The sequence below is a fragment of the Marmota flaviventris genome, chromosome 7, assembly GCF_047511675.1.
Source record: "Marmota flaviventris isolate mMarFla1 chromosome 7, mMarFla1.hap1, whole genome shotgun sequence".
NCBI lineage: Eukaryota > Metazoa > Chordata > Mammalia > Rodentia > Sciuridae > Marmota > Marmota flaviventris.
In genome coordinates, this window is record NC_092504.1 from 114,681,987 (window position 1) to 114,700,453 (window position 18,467).

General features: G+C 36.1%; 1 protein-coding gene across 6 annotated transcripts in view; it reads right to left on the bottom strand.

Moving 5' to 3' along the window:
• Gucy1a1 (guanylate cyclase 1 soluble subunit alpha 1) overlaps positions 1–18,467 on the bottom strand; it is a 60,818-nt gene that overhangs the window by 7,063 nt on the left and 35,288 nt on the right. For 5 of the 6 annotated variants that reach the window (XM_071614585.1, XM_071614586.1, XM_071614587.1 and 2 more), the window contains 6 exons: positions 16,598–16,659; positions 12,827–12,885; positions 10,968–11,677; positions 8,490–8,975; positions 4,836–4,979; positions 561–715 (listed from right to left, as the gene is read on the bottom strand). In XM_071614585.1, the coding sequence (XP_071470686.1) occupies positions 561–715; positions 4,836–4,979; positions 8,490–8,975; positions 10,968–11,677; positions 12,827–12,885; positions 16,598–16,659 (1,616 nt within the window). The remainder of the gene's footprint in view (positions 1–560; positions 716–4,835; positions 4,980–8,489; positions 8,976–10,967; positions 11,678–12,826; positions 12,886–16,597; positions 16,660–18,467) is intronic. The other variant, XM_071614589.1, reaches the window with a different exon arrangement.

Genomic DNA, 18,467 nt, shown 5'->3' on the forward strand with positions numbered 1-18,467 from the left:
AGTCAAAAGTGCTGGTAGCTTGAGGACCTCTGAAGTATGGCTGGCATCTGGTTTTTAAAGACAGTATTATTGGGAACTGTGTCCTACCGTGAGTCTATGCTAATTTTGGGTAGTTAACACCAGAATTGTGCTGAAGTACCCCAACCGATGTGAAAATGCCTGTTGATGTACTTGAGAATATTAATATATGCTTTTTAAAAAACAGTAATGAAGGAAGATGTGACGTCTGTCAAGAATTACAATTGAGTCACAAATATCTCATGAAGCTAATGAGTGATTTTAAAACAAGGTAGGGGGGCTAGGGTATAGCTCAGTGTCACAACACTTGCCTAGCATGGACAAAACCTTGGGTTTGATCACCAGCACCACACAAAACAAAAAAAATAAATACAAAATAAAACCAGTTAAAGTGAAGATGGTTAGAAGCTATTGCTTTTCTTTTTCCTTTAATATTATCTATGCAAGAAGAGAGTTATGGAAAATGAATCAAATCAGTAATATAAAAATGACAATTTTATATAATAAAACAATATATTTCAGGTGTTTAACACCATTAGTACCTGTAGGTTGTTGGACTAACATTGATTTTTCGTGGCACACTGCAGGACTCAAATTTGTTAGCCAGAGTGACATTATTTCCAAAAAGGCAGTAACGGGGCATTTTAACTCCAACAACTCCAGCAAAAACAGATCCAGAATGCAGTCCAATTCGCATCTGAAAGTTAAAACATAACAATATTCCCAGTTACTGGTAAACCACTTCCTACTTGTCACAGATAAACCGTTTCCTACTTGTCAGTGTTGTTTGAATGTCTTGTCTAAATTATTTTTACCAGTAGCTCTGACCACACCATTGCCTTCCTTAACACTTCCTTCTATTTCTCACATGCAAGTAAAAATTACTAGTGAGGAATCAGTAGCCTCCCCCTTACCTCTCTTCTATTTATATGGTTAGGTTTCTTAAGCAGACCACGTTTATTACCTTAATTTCTGAAACACACATACCCTTATGGTCCCTACAGCCTCGTAACAAGGAATCTGTGGGCTGTTTATGTAAAATAAGCTCTGTCCATCAAGTGAGAAAGATATAAATTCTGGACTCTGGGAGTTGTTTCTCAAAATAGTGACAGAGAATGGCAAAGGAAACTAATACTCTAAAATGGAATTTTTCAAAGCCTGGCAAGGTATCACATATCTATTGTCCCAACTCCTCCAGAGGCTGAAGGCAAGAAAATTACTTGAGCTTGGGAGTTAAAGGTACCTGGGGAACATAATGTGGCTGTACCCCCCAAAAAGATTTTTTTAAGGATGTTTCATTTAAAAATAATTTATGTCAAATGTTATCCCATTATCAAAATGACTAACTATGGAAGATAAATTGTAATATTTAAGAAAAAAATGATACAGGAAAATAAAAATTAGAATTGCCAGAGATAAGATCCCACTAACTATAATCTATATATTCTACACACACTGAAGTAAAATTCAGGTTCATGCAACACCAAAGTTGTGCCATGTCTAGAAAAAGAGGCAGCCTATAATATGTTGGCATAAAAGTTGAAGAGTTGTGAATGACTGAAGGATGCAGTGACATGGAATATTTTAAATGGAATATTCTAAAATATCTAATATTTGATGATCTAAGAAAATGTACAAATTCTTAACACTACAACAGTGAAAGTTAATATATTTTAAATGAGAATCAGATACCATATAAATGTTTTTCACATTCTATGTGTAGTTGACCATTTGAAAACATTTTATTAGATATATGCATTTTAAACAAAAGCCAAGGACTCAGTAACTTGGACACAATTTAAAAAATCTGAGAACTTTGGTTCCCTAGCCTATCTTTTATCCACAAATATAAACCATGATTTCAGCATAATTGATTGAGAAGTTATCACTCTCTTGGGGATTCTTTTAGTCAAACCAAATTTTCTCTGTTTACATAGTTATTCTAGCTTTTTATATGATACACATACCATGGCATTTAAATCTTCTTATTTCATAAATAATATGTAAATACATTCTCCTCAAAGCCAAAGCCAAAGCTCAGAGAATTCTTCCCATGCCTGTCACCCTTCCTCCCCTTTTCCAGTTCTCATATCAACCCCAGAGGTTTTTTTTTTTTTTTTTTTTTTTTTTTTTTTTTTTTTTTTTTAGAGAACTTTCCAAATACATGAGCAAGAAAATGATCCAAAGTTTAAAATGCACATCATGCCCTGAATGCATATCTTTACACTGGAAAAAGACTTCTCTGGAAACAATTAAAGAATAACAGACTTCTGTCTCCCACTAGAAGCTGAATTGGGATCCTATTGGGAGAGTTTCATATTTGGGGACCACTTTTGGCCTAATTAATTACTTATTCTAGGCTTCTGGGAACAGGAAGGTGGAGTACCAAATGTTCGTTTCCATGTTCACTAACTTAGAGACTCTCACAGTGACATTCAGCACTTCAGTCTGTCTTCTGTCCACTACACTTATCTAAGCTGGAGTGGATATACTTTAGTGAAGCTGTAAATAGGAAGTGTATCAGTGAATAATTTGCATATGGGATGTGTTGGAAAAAAGCACAGAATTTGAAAAGGAGAAAAAAAAGTTTTCATTTTTTTCATTTCAAGTCCATTCCATGAGGTAACCAGGTAAGAAGTAGAAGTTTGAGATTTGAAGCCAAATGGACCTGACTCCAGCTCCTAATTCATAAAAGATTTTACTTTTGTCCATCTCGGTGAATTGTGGCCTATTCTTCTTAATGTTGAAGGTCAAATGAGACACTGTTTAAGCCACAGTATGCTCCTTTCTGATACATATTTATGTTCCCTTCCTACTAAAAATGCTTTATACTCTGGCTTTGTAATGTTTCACATGCATTTTCTAAAACTCACATATTTCACAGGACTGCCAGTAAGAACACATAAAATGATGTTTTCTGTCACTTTACAGCTCAAAAAAGCTAATCTATTATTACTCAGGTAACTTTGTTAAAGCTGTTTATAAATAATTCATCAAACTGAAAAAAATCTAAAAAATACAAATTATTAGGCAAATAATAAAATTCATGCCATTAATCCCACCCCCTAAAGCACATTTTAAGTATAAAATTCATTTATGTGGAAAACACCGGTTTTCTATTTCAATATTTTTAATATTTACTTTATTGCTATGAATACTCACAAAGAAATAGAAAGAAATGCATAATTCTCCTCTAAAAATGCAATTAAAACACAGATGCAAATTTCATGCTCCTTCTATTGAGACATGGTGTCTAAGCTGGCTCTCCTCTGGGTAGGCATATGATTAGTCTGATCAACAGTATTCGGCAGAACTGTCATTGTGTATCTTCCAAGGCTGGATCATAAAAGGTCATGCAGCTTCCATCAATTTTGTTAACTAGCAAGTAAGTCACCACCTAAGAAGTGGCTACTCTGAGACTGCCATGTTTAAGTGTCACATGTAACATCTGGGCTGATGGTCCCAGCAGAGCTCTAGCTGTCTGCCATCTTCACCAAGGAACCAGGTACATAAGTGAAGCATCATCTTAGGTCCACCTGCTCCAAGCAATACAATACTAAGTATTCCAGGAATCCTCTACTTCTTGTGTGTTTTCCGAGCTAAGGTCTCAGATCCTGTTAAGCAAAGACACCCTAGTGTTCCTATGCCTTATCCAGATTCCTAGTAAACAGAATCAATGCATAATATATTTGTCTAATACCACTAAGTGTAGGGAAGTATGTTAGTCAGCAACATATAAATGGGATGACAGAAGATTTCAAAAATAGTGGTGAAGGCTTGGGCAGATGGCTTGGTTAAAGAAAATCAAGGCTAAATCTCTAATTATTACAGTTCTGGTTTTCATTTTTTTCTTTTATTTTTTATTGCACACAAGATGGGATTATACATTACTTTAAGGGGCCATTTCTAAAGGTCCCAAATTGAGAAGTATTCTATAAAAATTAAGCAGCAGATTCATTGCCAGTGGAAAAAATGAATGTGATTCACTCATGTTATTGAACAAATACCTGCCTTGCTGATTTTATTTCTTCTCTATAATAAGATATTATTTCTGAGATCTGGGTCATCTAAATTTTTTGAAATGTTTTATGCCTTGGAAAATATTGGTGGATGCATAATCAACATTCATTGTAACAAAATGTCCTTCCCTACAGGTGCAGGTGCTATCCAACTAAAAACTACATTTTCCAAACAGCTTTGCAACTTCTAGATGCAGATAAGTTGGTGAATCAGATGTATTTACATAAGATTTGGAAGACAAGATTTTCATTGTGATTGTGTTTCTTTTGCTTCCAGGTGCAAACACAGTTGTGGAAGCTTTTGCTTTTCTTTGGGATGCTTAGTAGAGAGTCCATTTTCTATTAAAGTATCTTGTGATGGTCATGATGTAGAATTTTCACCTTGCCGAGTGATATTGTAGTAGGTACATTTTTGCTCTGTAGCCAGTAGTAGAGAAAGCAGCTTTGTGAACACAGTAGTTTCCTGATGGTCACTATGATACAGTTGATCTGGAATCAGCTTTCAGACCATGAAAAAAAAAGATCTGAGACCTTAGCTCGGAAAACGCACAAGAAGTCCTGAAGTTTGTTTTGGAGAGTCAATTTTTCAAAGCCCAAATTATAAATGACTTCTCCAGTCCTCTCAATAATTGTTAAGCCATTTAATATTCTTTAGTAAACTTCTTCCTGCTTAAACAAGTAAGAGAAGATTTTGCTGTCTGCAATAAATCCTGACTAATAAATACACCATTCTTTGATAACCAACCCCTAAGCCTTTGGTCTCATGACATTCCCTTAACAATATATAATCTGTCTTACCTTGATAGGTTCTCCATGGGGAGACATGACTTCGTCAGAGAGCTCCATCATCTTTAGGGCCATCAGGGCTATCTGGATAGCATGAGTATCACTCTCTCTGTGTAATCCCCCTGCTACACAATATGCATCACCAATGGTCTCCACCTAGATGTAGAGTATAATGTATACTATAAATAAAAACTCAGGAAGACCCACTGGCATATATTATATATTGGAAATCAAGAATCAAATAGCAGAAATCTTCCGGGTGTGGTGTTGCATGCCTGTAATCCCAGCAGCTCGGGAGGCTGAGACAGGAGGATCACGAGTTCAAAGCCAGCCTCAGCAATGGGAAGGCACTAAGCAACTCAGTGAGACCCCATCTCTAAATAAAATACAAAACAGGGCTGCAGATGTGTCTCAGTGGTTGAGTGTCCCTTAGTTCAATCCCCAGTACACCACTGCTCCCCTCACACACACACACACACACACACACAAAAAAAAAAATAGCAGAAATCTCAAGGCTCAGGCCCTATGGAGAATCAGGGTAAATCATGTACTCTCAGAAGAGAGTTTCCCTCTCAGGAAATTCACAAAGATTAGACCTCTTACATTGGGGCACTGCAGAATCCTGTGAAATACAGTGTCAGGCAGCTTCTATTCTAGAGTTGCAACTAACTTCCTAGGTCGTTTAACCTATTTTTCCCCCACCATGTAAAGCAGCTTGTGTAGAAACAGATGAGGTATATTAGTTTTATAATAAATTGCTTAAAACATTAAAAATATTTAGTCATTTTATATCTCCCTCATCATAAAACAGTGTAGGATGAAGTCATTCTCAATAAATGTCATATGAATGTAGTAAAAATGTGTAATGCAAAACTAAGACACTAATAGTCTTAAGAGTAAAAGAGTCCTTTTTTTTCCTAAATGACTTTTGGGGCTCTTACAGCAATTACTAACAGTATATGTGCATATTAATCACAAAAGATAGAAAGCAGACGTCAAATCAGAAGATAAAAGTAATGATGCTTGGTAGGCTACTGAAAATCAAGCTGTTATATAAACTCCAAGTACCACCACCACCATCATCATCATCATTATCATTGACACTGGCAATTTTTTTATCTGTCTGTGATACTGGCCACAAAGAACCCCTAAATATTAACTTAAAAAATAAATATTTTCCCTAATTCTAGTAGTTGCATTTTCTTCTTCTCTAAATATTTATTATAACCTATTAGACCATATTACTCCGAAGCCTCCTCAATGAAGGGATAAAGTTGAAGAGGGGACAAAAGAGAAGCTTTTTGTCCTTGCCTTTGGTAATTTGCTACACACTCAGAAGCCTTATCATGCCATCACCAAAGTTGTTCTTAACCTTTCTGCTAATCTCTGACTTGATCTTCCAAACCTGCCTCTTGCTCAAGTTGTTTTCATGGCGCTGGCCTCCTGTTATCCCTTAAACATGGTGTTCCAACTTCCTATATCTTCTCCTGGAACAAACTCTCTGCAGATAAAATTTGACTGCCCCTCAACCCCACCGTTTCCTCCAGTCTCTCTTGTAGCATTTTATTCCTACTGAGTAGAATCGGGCATCTGTCACGTCATGTAGAAATCTGGCATTTGTTAGCTTTGCTCTTTTCTCCCTCTCTCACCACATATGGACCCTTCTCCTCCTGGTTTGTTCTCTCCTTCTTTGTATTCATTGCCTACCCAAAATGGAAGAGGCTGTATAACCAATAAAATTTTGCTAAAACAATGGACCAAGGGATGCAGGAGTACACATGGCAATGATTGAAAGATTGAGACAGAAAGAAAATGAAATTACATAAAGTCCTGGTACAACTGAGTCCTGCAATAAATAAGGTTGGCTATTCCTTAGAGTCATTGCACTTGGAGGTGAGCCTTGGTTGTGCATTTTGGAGATCTTAATTTAGCTGATGGCTATGACCCTTCCTTGTTTACTTTCAGCTCTCTCCAGATATTTTCATGCAAAATTAGAAATGGGGGGGGAAATCCTGGGAGAGCAGATGATTTATTACCTAGCTCCAGCTGCATTTAGACTAACCAGGGAACTCTATGGCTGCAGTGCTTGTAGGAAGGAGCACAGTTTCTAAAATTCTTAATTGGGTATTTGGAGACTACTCTGTAGCCTTAAAGGAATTATCAGAATAGAAGAGGGCTACTTCTGCTAGCAATCACAGCAGGTTAAATGGAGAAAATGACACCTTCTCACAGCTCGGGGAGAGGAGACATTCTCAAGACAGAAAATGACTACAAATAAATATAGCAAATTCCACAAGAGGTCATCAAACTTAACTGAAGCCAATTATTTTATCTGCAATTATACAGGGACTCCCTACCACCACCAAGGGAATCATAGTACTGTTTGGAATTTCCTGTTAGAAATTTCAAAAAGGAAGTTCTTGCTTCTAGCATCTCAAGTAAAACAACACAAGGGTTTATGTATTCCCATAAATAAAATTTGTTTCCTCCTCAATATTTTATTTATTTCATGTTCAAACTCTGGAATGCCAGATTGTTATGTGGCAAATTAAGCAGATGATTTGAGACTTACAAATGAGATGAGTGCTTTATTCTTAATGCCAAAATCCATAACAAGGCCAGATACTTATATTTCATTTTTTGTGGTCCTGGGAATGGAACCCAGGGCCTTGCACATGATAGACAAGCACTCCACCCTGTAGCTACATCCCAGACCCCAGGCAATATAATTTAAACCAATATGAAACTTTAAATTCTGACGAAGCAAGCAGAATGTGAAATTTCTTCATTAGCTCTCTTCCTAAAAATAGTTAGACTCCTTGAAAACTAATTTATTAGGTGTCAGAGACAGTCAATGTTGTATCCTCAGTGTTAATTATAATCATTCAATAAATCCTGAATATCTCATCCATAACTCTATGATAACCTTTGTAATAGTCTTGTTCACAAAGTTTATGGGATGTAGTTAGTGTGTTACTCATACATATAAACTCTAGGTGGATATTTCTCTGTTGCAGAATTGAGAAAAGGTTTTTCACTTGCTCAGTTTATTGTGTATGCAAGGTAGAGAACAAATTTGAAGACAGATCTGTCTTATTCAAATGTCTACCCTTGACCAAGCTGCAAAAGTGCCTTAAGTAGGTAATTCTGATTTCTGTTAACTGGCTATCAAAAGTGCCATGTAAACTCTGTTTACATGAATTAATCTATTTAAAGGGAATTTTTTTATAATCATCATGTTTTTTTTTTACTCTTTAAAGACACAAAGGATAAAGTTCTCCTATATGAGTCATACCCTGAAATATCTCATGCTTCATAATTCAAGTCGGTTTGCACAGTGAAGTGGCTGCTCTCTTGACTCTTAAACTCTACCTTTTTACTGTCTTCCATTCAGCCTTTCTCCCTCCTCCATTCTATGCTTATTCTTTGAGAGGACAATGTGGCAGTCCTTTCCTAGAACAATTAGCTCTGTTTCTGTGCAGATCCAAAGCTATTTTGGGCTGGAGAACACCCACATAATTGATACACAAAGACTGTTCCAGGGTATAGCTTTCCTGACCCTGCAGAGAAAGCCTGTCATTTACATTACAATTCAGATTCTAGGCACAGTACTTTTTTCACAGTGACTTTTGCCTGTAAATGACCATTGCCCTGCCCCACCCTTACCTTGTACACATCCAGCTCTCCACACTGTTGGTCAAAACGAGTGTAGAGGGCATTGAGCATGGTGATGACCTGCAGTGGTGAGCACTGGGAGCAGATGGCAGTGAACCCAACTATGTCTGAGAAAAGCATGGTGACATTACTGAACTTCTTGGCTTGCACCACCTGCCCTTGCCACAGTTGTTGAGCCACCTCAGAGGGGAATATAGAGCACAGAAGGTCTACTGTCTTTTTCTTCTCTTCCTCCAGGGCTTGGTGGGCTTGCTCAAGGGTGGCCTTCAGCTTCCCCAGCCTCTTCTTCAGGCCATCTTGAGCTCGAGCTTGTTCCCCTATCAAGACCACATCCCTCAGTGCGTTGTGAATTGGGATGTCTGATAGGTAGAGCCCTCTTCCTGTAAAATCTTCTAATCTGTCCACACAGGGTGACCCCAAGAACAATATTGCACTGGATTCAACAATGTAGATCATTTGGCCTTTGAGATCCATAACCTGCAAAACAAAGGAGAACCCAATTGTTTTGGTTTATTCAAGTTTGCAGCATCTTTCTGAGACAAAAGGAGAGGAAGTACATACAGGGATAATCACTAGGCATTCAAACTCTGTTTTTTAACCTAATGCAAAAGAATAAAATGCTTTCTAAAAGTTCCAATTTGGTATAAGTTCTAAAATGCTTGCAGATATTTGAAGAACATTTTGGTGTATGCACTACACAAAAATTATGATTTCCAATGGACAATTCAAAACATTGAAGGCTTTCTTGGCTTCAAGGCTTCCTTACCAAGAAGCATGCTGATAATTTTGCTAATATATTCTTTTAATATTTCCCTTCTTTCTTTTTTATTATTTATTTATTTATTTTTAGTTGTTTTTACCTTTATTTTATTTTATTTTTTTTTACGTTGTGCTGAGGATTGAACCCAGGGCCTTGCATGTGCTAAGTGTGTCCTCTACCGCTGAACCACAACTCCAGTTCTATCTTTCTTTCTCTTTCTTTTTCCTTCTTCCTCCTTCCCTTGCTCCCTCCTTTCCTTTCTTCCTTCTCCCCACACCCTCTCTCTTTCTCTCTACAAGTGATTGAACCTACCATATCCTGAGCCCCTTTTATGTTTTATTTTGAGAAATAATTTCACTAAACCTGGGCTACCTAAATTGCTAGGTCTACCTAAATTGCTGAGGCTGTTTTCGAACTTGCAATTCTCCTGCCTCAGCCTCCAGAGCTGCTGGGATTACAAGCATGAACCACTATGCCTGACACTTTTGATATTATTTATTGGCTAATAAATAATTAGTCTCTCCCAGAGACTTCACTGGGAGAAAGCTGATCCTATAGAAAAAGTAATGTCCCTATTTCAACTTTGCCTGTAGCACTTAACCAATGTTGCCTTTTATAAACACAAAACAGAGAACCAACCAGCTAGCACGATGGGGGCTTGGAAGAGATGATCAAATTGGACCACAGAAAATTGGTGCACATGTGCACAAATATGTATGTGTGTCCACTGAAGCAGTTATTTGCAACACAAATATTCTTCAATGGGAGACTGGTTAAATAAAGTAGAACATGATCATCCAATGGAATAGCACAATTTCCAGAAAAGTGAAATAGATCTATACCCAATAATATGAAAGGATGACCAAAACATATTGTTTAGCTAAAAAAAGTAATTTTGAAATAGTAATTTTGCTGTAAACAAAAATGTAAAAAACTGATATTTTCATAATTTTGCTGCAAAGAACATCTTTGTGTATTAGCCATTTAAAAACACATGTAGATATGTTAATTTTACTATAAAAATTAATATTAAAGCTGTTTCAGTGTTAGAAACAGTGGTTGTCCTGGGGTTATAAGCATTTAAGCCTCTCAGCTTTTTTTACACTATCAACTATGACTGTAAACTTTCTTTCCTGAAACTAAATAATTACCAAAGTTCTCTACCATGTGTCAGAACTCATCCCCTACCACACTCTCTGTAGCAATTAATCATATCTATTAAGTATTGATTAAAAATCAATTTAGTGGTTGGGGAATGTAGCTGAGACGTAAAGCATTTGCTTAGCATGTTCAAGGCTCTGTGTCAGATCCTCAACACTGCAAAAAACAAACACATAAATAAACATTCATTTAGTTACCTCTTACAATATGTGGTTTTTCTTTACTTATTATAAAACAATATTTTTATTATTCAAACTAAATTAACTATTTGATAATAAAATAATTTTATATAGACACTTATCTAATTTAAATTTAAATACCCAATAAGGATTTTGAAAGGCAAATTATATTCAATAAATATTTGTGAATTAATGAATCAAGTAAGCAAGTAAATGAATTCAGAAAGGATTTTGAGATTATTACAGCCTCAGAAGGGAGTTGTTTTAGACATAAATGTGTAATCAAAACATTTGAAGTGATGCAATGGTTTTTAGTACTCAAATATAAAATAACAATTTATATGAAAGATAATATTGAGCTTTCCTTACCCTTGAAGCTTTCTTCACAGAGTTGTCCCATCTCCTCACTCGTATGACAAATTGCATATTCAACATTGTCATGATCCCACTAAAGGTTTGGTTGATTTTGGGAGTCAGAATTTCAAAGTATTCTTCAAAATTTGGCTTTCCTTGAAAGTCCCTCCTGTTCATCAGTCTTCTAATGCCATTGCCAAGTTGCAGAACGGTCAGATCTTTGTCAAACATGAAATGGAATGGGAAGGTCTTACAGAAGAGCGATGCGGGAATCACCAGGGAGGACTGGGGTTTCCCGGGGGACAGAGATGGTTTGGTGCTTTTCACGTGGACAGAGTATAACAAATAGGGCTGATTGACGAATTCCGTGCAATCACTCCGGAAACAGGGAGGCATCAAGGACACGTCCACTTCGGTCTCATACAGTGTGTGAGCAGCTGCCTTAATGACACCGGGAAGGATCAGGGACGTGATTTTCTTGGGGAAGAAATAGTAAACATTTAAGAAATCATGCTCCTTATCCAGGCATAGAATGGAGGCGTCTTCAAGCCTGCCCCTCTTTTCTGCTTCCTGGCAATGGCTGCTCTGTTTCAGGAGGGTGCTGAAGCTGTTTAAAAAATCTTTCAGGGTGCCTCCAACCACGCCGAGTATGTGTTCGTCTTCCTCATAGCAAATTTTAAAGAGCTCTTCACCGAGGGATTCTCTGATGGTCTCCGCTGGAACCCCTGACAACACAGAGCACAAGTTCTGCCACCTGGGAGAAGTCAACTGGGTAGGGCTGTTCTGTCTCATCTATTTTCAACCTGGTTTCATTTGTTTATTTAGTTTCCTCTTTATCTATTTCCTCTAATAAGAGTTCCAACCAAAATCAAATAACTAGAGTCAAATTATCAATACCGCTTAGCTTCTAAAATTCTGGTAAAAATTCTGAGTAAAAATCCTCAGAGTTATCTTTTTAAATGACCAATTTAGTGTAATAAACTACCTTTTAATCTCTATTAACTATAAGACAACAATTAGAATCTCAGGATTAAGTCCACTTAGAAAAAGCCTTCCCATCTCTCCATTAATGACAAAAACCTTATGAAATTTGCCTCACCCCCTCAGAGGACCTCCTGTAGTGTGTCAAACACTGGAATCAATTTAATATCAATGGTGTTGAGACTCAATTTTGTGTGGAGATAATTATAAAGCATTGTTTTTCCTCTGAGCAGAATGAACCCTTGTTATTTAATATTACTTGGATGAATATTTGTTTTAAATATATTATTTACTTTCTACAGCTTCTCCTTCCAAAACCTCTGTGTACCACATTTTCTCCTCTGTGATGCAGGAAAAATAATACTAACCACTTCAAGACACTATTGTGATATGTGGAGATGATGTTTAGAATAATATCTGGCTCCTAAGATGGGCTCAATATAAATTAGCCATTATTATCATAATTCTGTACAAATTGTACTTTTAGAAAGAGGCAACCTCTTGGTCCATGTATTCAAATTTGAAAAAGGCAGTACAATAGTCACTCGTCTATTTTTTCCCCCAAGCTAGTTATTAACGTGGGAACACTGAAAACCCTTTCTCCCATGATTGATTTCAACCTTTAAAAACATTCTTTATTTTACCTTGTTGAGCAGAATTTCTTGTGTATAAATTAGAAATGCTTGGGCTCAAGACCAAAGCCTGTGAATGTCTGTAAGTCAGTTTCCCATCTAGCCTTATCTACTTCTCAGTCAATAATGATGACAAAAAGAGGACATGTTTGAGATCAAACAATAACATATAATACATCACATTACAGTAACACAATGTAAAATATTGACCACTTCACCCACAAGTAAATATAAGTATTTTTAAGAAAATATTTCTATTACCTGCTGCAATTGCTTGATCTGCAATTAGTTTTTCAAAGTCTTCTCTTTCTAAAAATCTCCTGGAAATAATTCAATATCTTAAATTATAAAATGATACATGAATGCTAAAAATTCATATTATAGGAAACATATAGAAATTATGACAGGTAATAGCTTTGCAGAAACAAATTTTGTCTAGCAACTTTGCAGGAACAGAGCAGTGACATGTACAGTCCAAAGCAATGTTGGGAAAGTCCAAACTGTATGTGAACTGCACATGACATAGAGTATTTCCTCATCTTTATTGAAGCATATTTGCCTTCGATGTTCATTTTACATAGACTAATACTAAAGGAAATATGCACTGGCAGAGAACCAGGAGTGTGACCTGCTCAAGAAGAGGTAATGGGGGCTGAGATGTGACTGAGTGGTAAAAAGCTTGCTTAGCATGTGTGAGGCCCTGGGTTCAATTCTAGTAACCCCAGCTCTCCCACACAAAGATAGTAATAAATCTTCAGAGTTTTCTTATCATGTATCTAAAAAAAAAATCCACATACAGAGGGATTTTACTTTTAAGTATCACTGTTGCTTTGCTGTTTTTTTCTTAAACAAATACACAGTATTTCTTGCTTTTTGGGTTTAGAGCTGTACATATTTATCTCAGACATCATCAAATTATACTTTCATTCTTACTCTTGTATAGAAAATTAGTAACCAGAGAAATATAGTATTTAATCAAACTGCACTTATAGCACAGAAATTCATAACCTAATAGCAGACATTCTGATTAATAAAAAAAATATTTCAGTAATTTCAACAGGATAACCTGTCAATTTATTAAGTTTTAGTGTGGTCATTATGTCACTCAGGTTGGTTGCTCAGAGAGCTTTTGCTTTGTTTCTTCTTCTGGGATCTTCTAACTAATCATAGCATCATTTGTATGAATTCATGGGGAGGGTGAATTTCTGACACCCATGATATGATTATAACAAAATCTACTAAGTTACTGAAGCACATTAAAAGACACCCAAGGTTCTATTTGTGGTTCAATTTGCCATTAGATGAATCAAGTTTACAATCAGGTAAATTTAAATTTTTAAATATAATTTCAATATAATGTTGAGAAGTTTTCACAAGGAAATATGTTCAAGAGGGAAACTGGCCAGTTCAGTAATTTGTCATATAAAGGTATACTAGTTATAACTATTTACAGTATTAGGTAAAAATATTTTATTTAAATGGGTTGAAACTCACCCTATGATTTATTTATGTATGCATGTATACACATATATGAATATGTGTGTATGTATTATATGAAATTTGGATCTAGAGATCCCCAAATCACTTGTTAGATATTTGTCTATATTAATCAATTTTTTTTTTCATAAAGAATGAGAGATTTCCTCACCCTGTGGTCTCCTTCCTTCCTTCCTTCCTTCCTTCTTTCCTTCCTTCCCTCCCTCCTTCATTCCTTCCCTCCTTCCTTTGTTTTTTGTATCAGATATTGAACCCAGGGGAACTTAACCATTGAGCCACATCTCCAGTCCTTTTTAAATTTGATTTAATTTATTTATTTTTAAATTTTGAGACAGGGCCTTGCTAAGGTGCTGAGGCTGGCTTTGCTCTTGTGATCTCCCGCCTCCACTGCTGGAGCAAGCTGCTGTCAATGCTGCCATTTCCTAGCACCCATGATATGAGATGTGAACAGAGGTTAGTTTGTCCAAAAAGCACATACTGCAATTCATGCACCTGAATTTCTTCAAAATTCATCTTCAAAAAATATAAGCAGTCATAATCACTTGCATGTGTACCAGCAAATGCATGTATGCAACACACACACACACACACACACACACACTATACACACCCTACCCATGAATTCATATAAATGATGCTATGATTAGAAGATCCCAGAAGAAGAAACAAAGCAAAAGCTCTCTGAGCAACCAACCTGAGTGACATAATGACCACACTAAAACTCATTCTCTGAAACAGAAGAAAGGTAATGGTAGTGGGGTGGGGGATAAAGAACTTCAGTCAAGGGCAATTTCCTGTTTAATATATTGGGTATTTTTGTTGTTGTTGTTTGTTTGTTTTTCAAGTTCCAGAAAATAATAAGCCGCATAAAAAGGGTTAAGTTGTGTATATCCATTGGCAAACAGAGAACAGTGAAAATGATATGTGACTTGTCAATGAGCAAGTGAAGGAGAGAAACAGAAACGAAAAGAGAGTGCCCAACACTTAAAAAAAAAAAAGCAGAGCAAAGAAGAGCCATTTTGCTCATCAGCAAAGCAATCCTAGGATTAACAATCCAATTAACAATTGTTAACAATTAACAATGATATCATTTAAAAGGACAGTTATCTTTTTGTCCTGTAAGAAATAGGGAAAGTGGTAAACTATTTTTCAAGATTTCCAAATAAAATGATTATTGTTTACCAAGTGGTGAGATTTATTTTAAGAGATATGGCCCTGGGAACACATCCTTTCTGCATATTTGCCCGTGGTTGTCAGAATATTTCAGGACGCAAAGCCCTAAGAATAAATTTCCAGTGAACTGGCTGCCAAGGACTTAAGCACACAGACACAGTAGCAGGGCAAGAATGACTTGTGGCTATCTTATCAGTCTGACTGAGAATTAAGGTCAGAGGCCTTCTGGAATGCTTTTCATATCACTTGTGTAAACAAAGCTTCTGTCAGACACATAGATTCACACTCTCTCCTTCTGAACCTCTCCCTGACCCCATCTTGGCTTATTTCTGCTGCCTGTAGCCTGGGACCAGTCAGTTGGCCAGGAAAATTAAGCCCAGATAATCCACAGGACAGATTATCCACTCATGGGTAGGAGATAGATGAATGCATTTATAAAATATCCCAATGATGGTAACTGCTTTGCAGAGTTCCAGTGTTCAATTCTGCAAATCTAACTCAAATATTTATTGTATTATTGACAAATTAAGTTATCCTTGAAATTTCAAGGTATCAGAAATAAATAGGGTTGATCAAATTATTCACCAGCCATAAAGGTGCTGAGAAATGGATACATGTCAGCTTAAAAAAAGAAATGTCACCTTACATTAAGTCTCCTCCAAAATCTTTTCAAGGAAAAATTTAAAAGAGAGTACACACATACACACAGAATATGATCATATTCACTAGAGCAGCCAAACTGATTATGAGAATGCTGATACTGAAGAACTTCCTTAAGAATTAGTAAGTAACTTAGCTTCTTCCCCAAGCCTGGGTCCTCCTCCTCTTACCATCTTGATATACATTTGCTAAAGACTGAACATTTTGAAATATGTGTGTTAGGGTAAGAGTGCCCGCTAGCACAATACTTGGACCTCTGTTCTGATTTTTTTCTGTCTATGCCTTACCAAATATTTTGCTAAATACTTCCTAAATATTTTACACATAACCCCTTAGTATATATGAAAGTATAAACCTTATGGGAGCTTGTTGAAAGTAGAAGTATATGGAAACATGGTTAAAATCATGAGCTGTAAAAAAAAAAAAAAAAAAAAAAAAAAACCCAAGCTGAATTTCAGCTCTGCATTCTCCTACATAGTTGTAAAATCCTAAAACTTTTGCATAAACCCTAATTTAGTCTTCTATGAAATGTGAAAAATAAATGTACTTACTTTCAAATTAGTAGCTGCTAAAATACTTAGCCCATTTATGGCATATAATAATGATTCAATAAAGGTTGATGCATGCAGTAAGTACTGGCTACTTTCAGTCATATTAGTAGTTATAACAGGGAGTTCACAGAACTAAAGTGGTTCAACTTACCTGCTTTCTTTTATTTTATGCTTTGCCAATGTTCTCTGAAGTGCAAGGTTCAGCCGTTCAAACTGGAAATTGAAAAGAAATGTTTTAAACATTTCCTTACCTAACAATTCATTTGAAAAATGCAGATTTTAAAAATTTCATTCTGAAGGTTTCTAAAAAAGGAGAAACTTTCTTGCCTGAATGATTTAATATAGTGGGTTTACACTTTGGAAGCTGGGACTGGGTTGCTATGTGTTCTTCTAACTTGGGAAGAAACAATGAGCTCAGACTAATGTGAGTTTGGCTGTGAGGTTGTACACAGGCTTTGCCTCTTTAGCCATGATCTCACTGATAGCCACAGGACAATAAAGCTGAGTCTGCGTCTAAACAGATGACTCCAGTTTGGTAATGTCAAGTCTTCTATAGAATCCATAGACATCACTCATTGGTTCAGGAAATTCCCCTAGATGCCCTGCCACTACTTAAACCACAGCATCAAATAACTCATTATGTCTCTCCAGTATACTACTAATGCTTTTATTGGACTTTGATACTTTCTTTTTTAGGAAAATGAGTTCTGATCCAAAAAGGAAAAGCTGGAATACACCTGCTTCACCAAACTCAGCTACAGTAGGAAGAGGGACCATTCCTCCTCCCTCTCTTATAAGGACAGCAAAGGTTAGAAGAAAATGACCAATTTTTTATTCCCTGCTGGCAATGAGAAGATCATGATACACCAAAAAGGGTCTTGACTGAAAGACACAAAGGGATAGCCCTGAGGAAAAGGAAGAAAAAAATATTCCAGTGACAGAATTGTTTGCATTTCTCTCCTCATCAGGAGTTCCTGATTCAGAATAGGTGTAGCTCATTGACAGAGCACTTACCTAGCAAGTGCAAGGCCCTGGTTTTGATCCCCAGTGCCAGAAACAAAACAAACAAAAAACCTTCTTGATCAGAGCAGCAATTCATATATAAACAAGATAATTCAACTTAGTTTAGTTTGGAAATAATTTCTAAGAAATTCTAAGAGTAACATTCTATACTTGACTATAACACTTCTCTAATAAAATTTTACAGATTAAGCATTCAAAACTTTGAATAGTGAACAGAAGGAATGTAACTCATTCATTCAATAAATATGTATATTCTATCTACTATGAGCGAGTGCTATTCTAGGTTGTACACTCATCCCAGTGGAAGAGACAGGTAATAAAAGTAAAAAAAAAAAAAATTGAGTAGCAGACACTATGAAGAAAAACTGAGACCTCATTTACAAAGGCAGCAACCCTGAATTATTTATGAAACTTTTTCCATATTAATATATTTTGCAGAAAGAAAGAACTCACTCAAGCCCATGGTTTTATGGATTTATATCCATTTCAACACTCTGTTACTAGTAATATCAGGGTAATATTCTGCTCTTGAGAAATTCAGCTTTTTCAGCACTCTAGATGATGAACCTCATTTACTGTCTCACCAGTTGAACTAGTTCCTGTGTTATGAATGCACTCTGAATGAAAATTTCATGAATAATTGCTATTTGAGGCAAGATGGAGGTGACTTTGGATGGCCAGAAACTCTGACTTTCAATGTTCAGAATTTCATTGTCATAGTTTTTGGATGTTACTATTTCAATTGGTTTTTCACTTGTATACAATTTTTAATAGACCAAGTATACTTTAATTCATAAGGGTAAATTATAACACTGTTCCTTTTTTTTTCTCCTTACAACCCAATATTCTGGAACATATGTAGAACCCCATGATTCTCTTCATATCCTCTTCTTCTCTAGATCTGTGATATGGGGTAAAACCATTTATGTGAGCATATCTAATGCAATTGATTCAATTCAGAAAATGGATCTGATTTGCTACAAACTCCATTAAAGCTC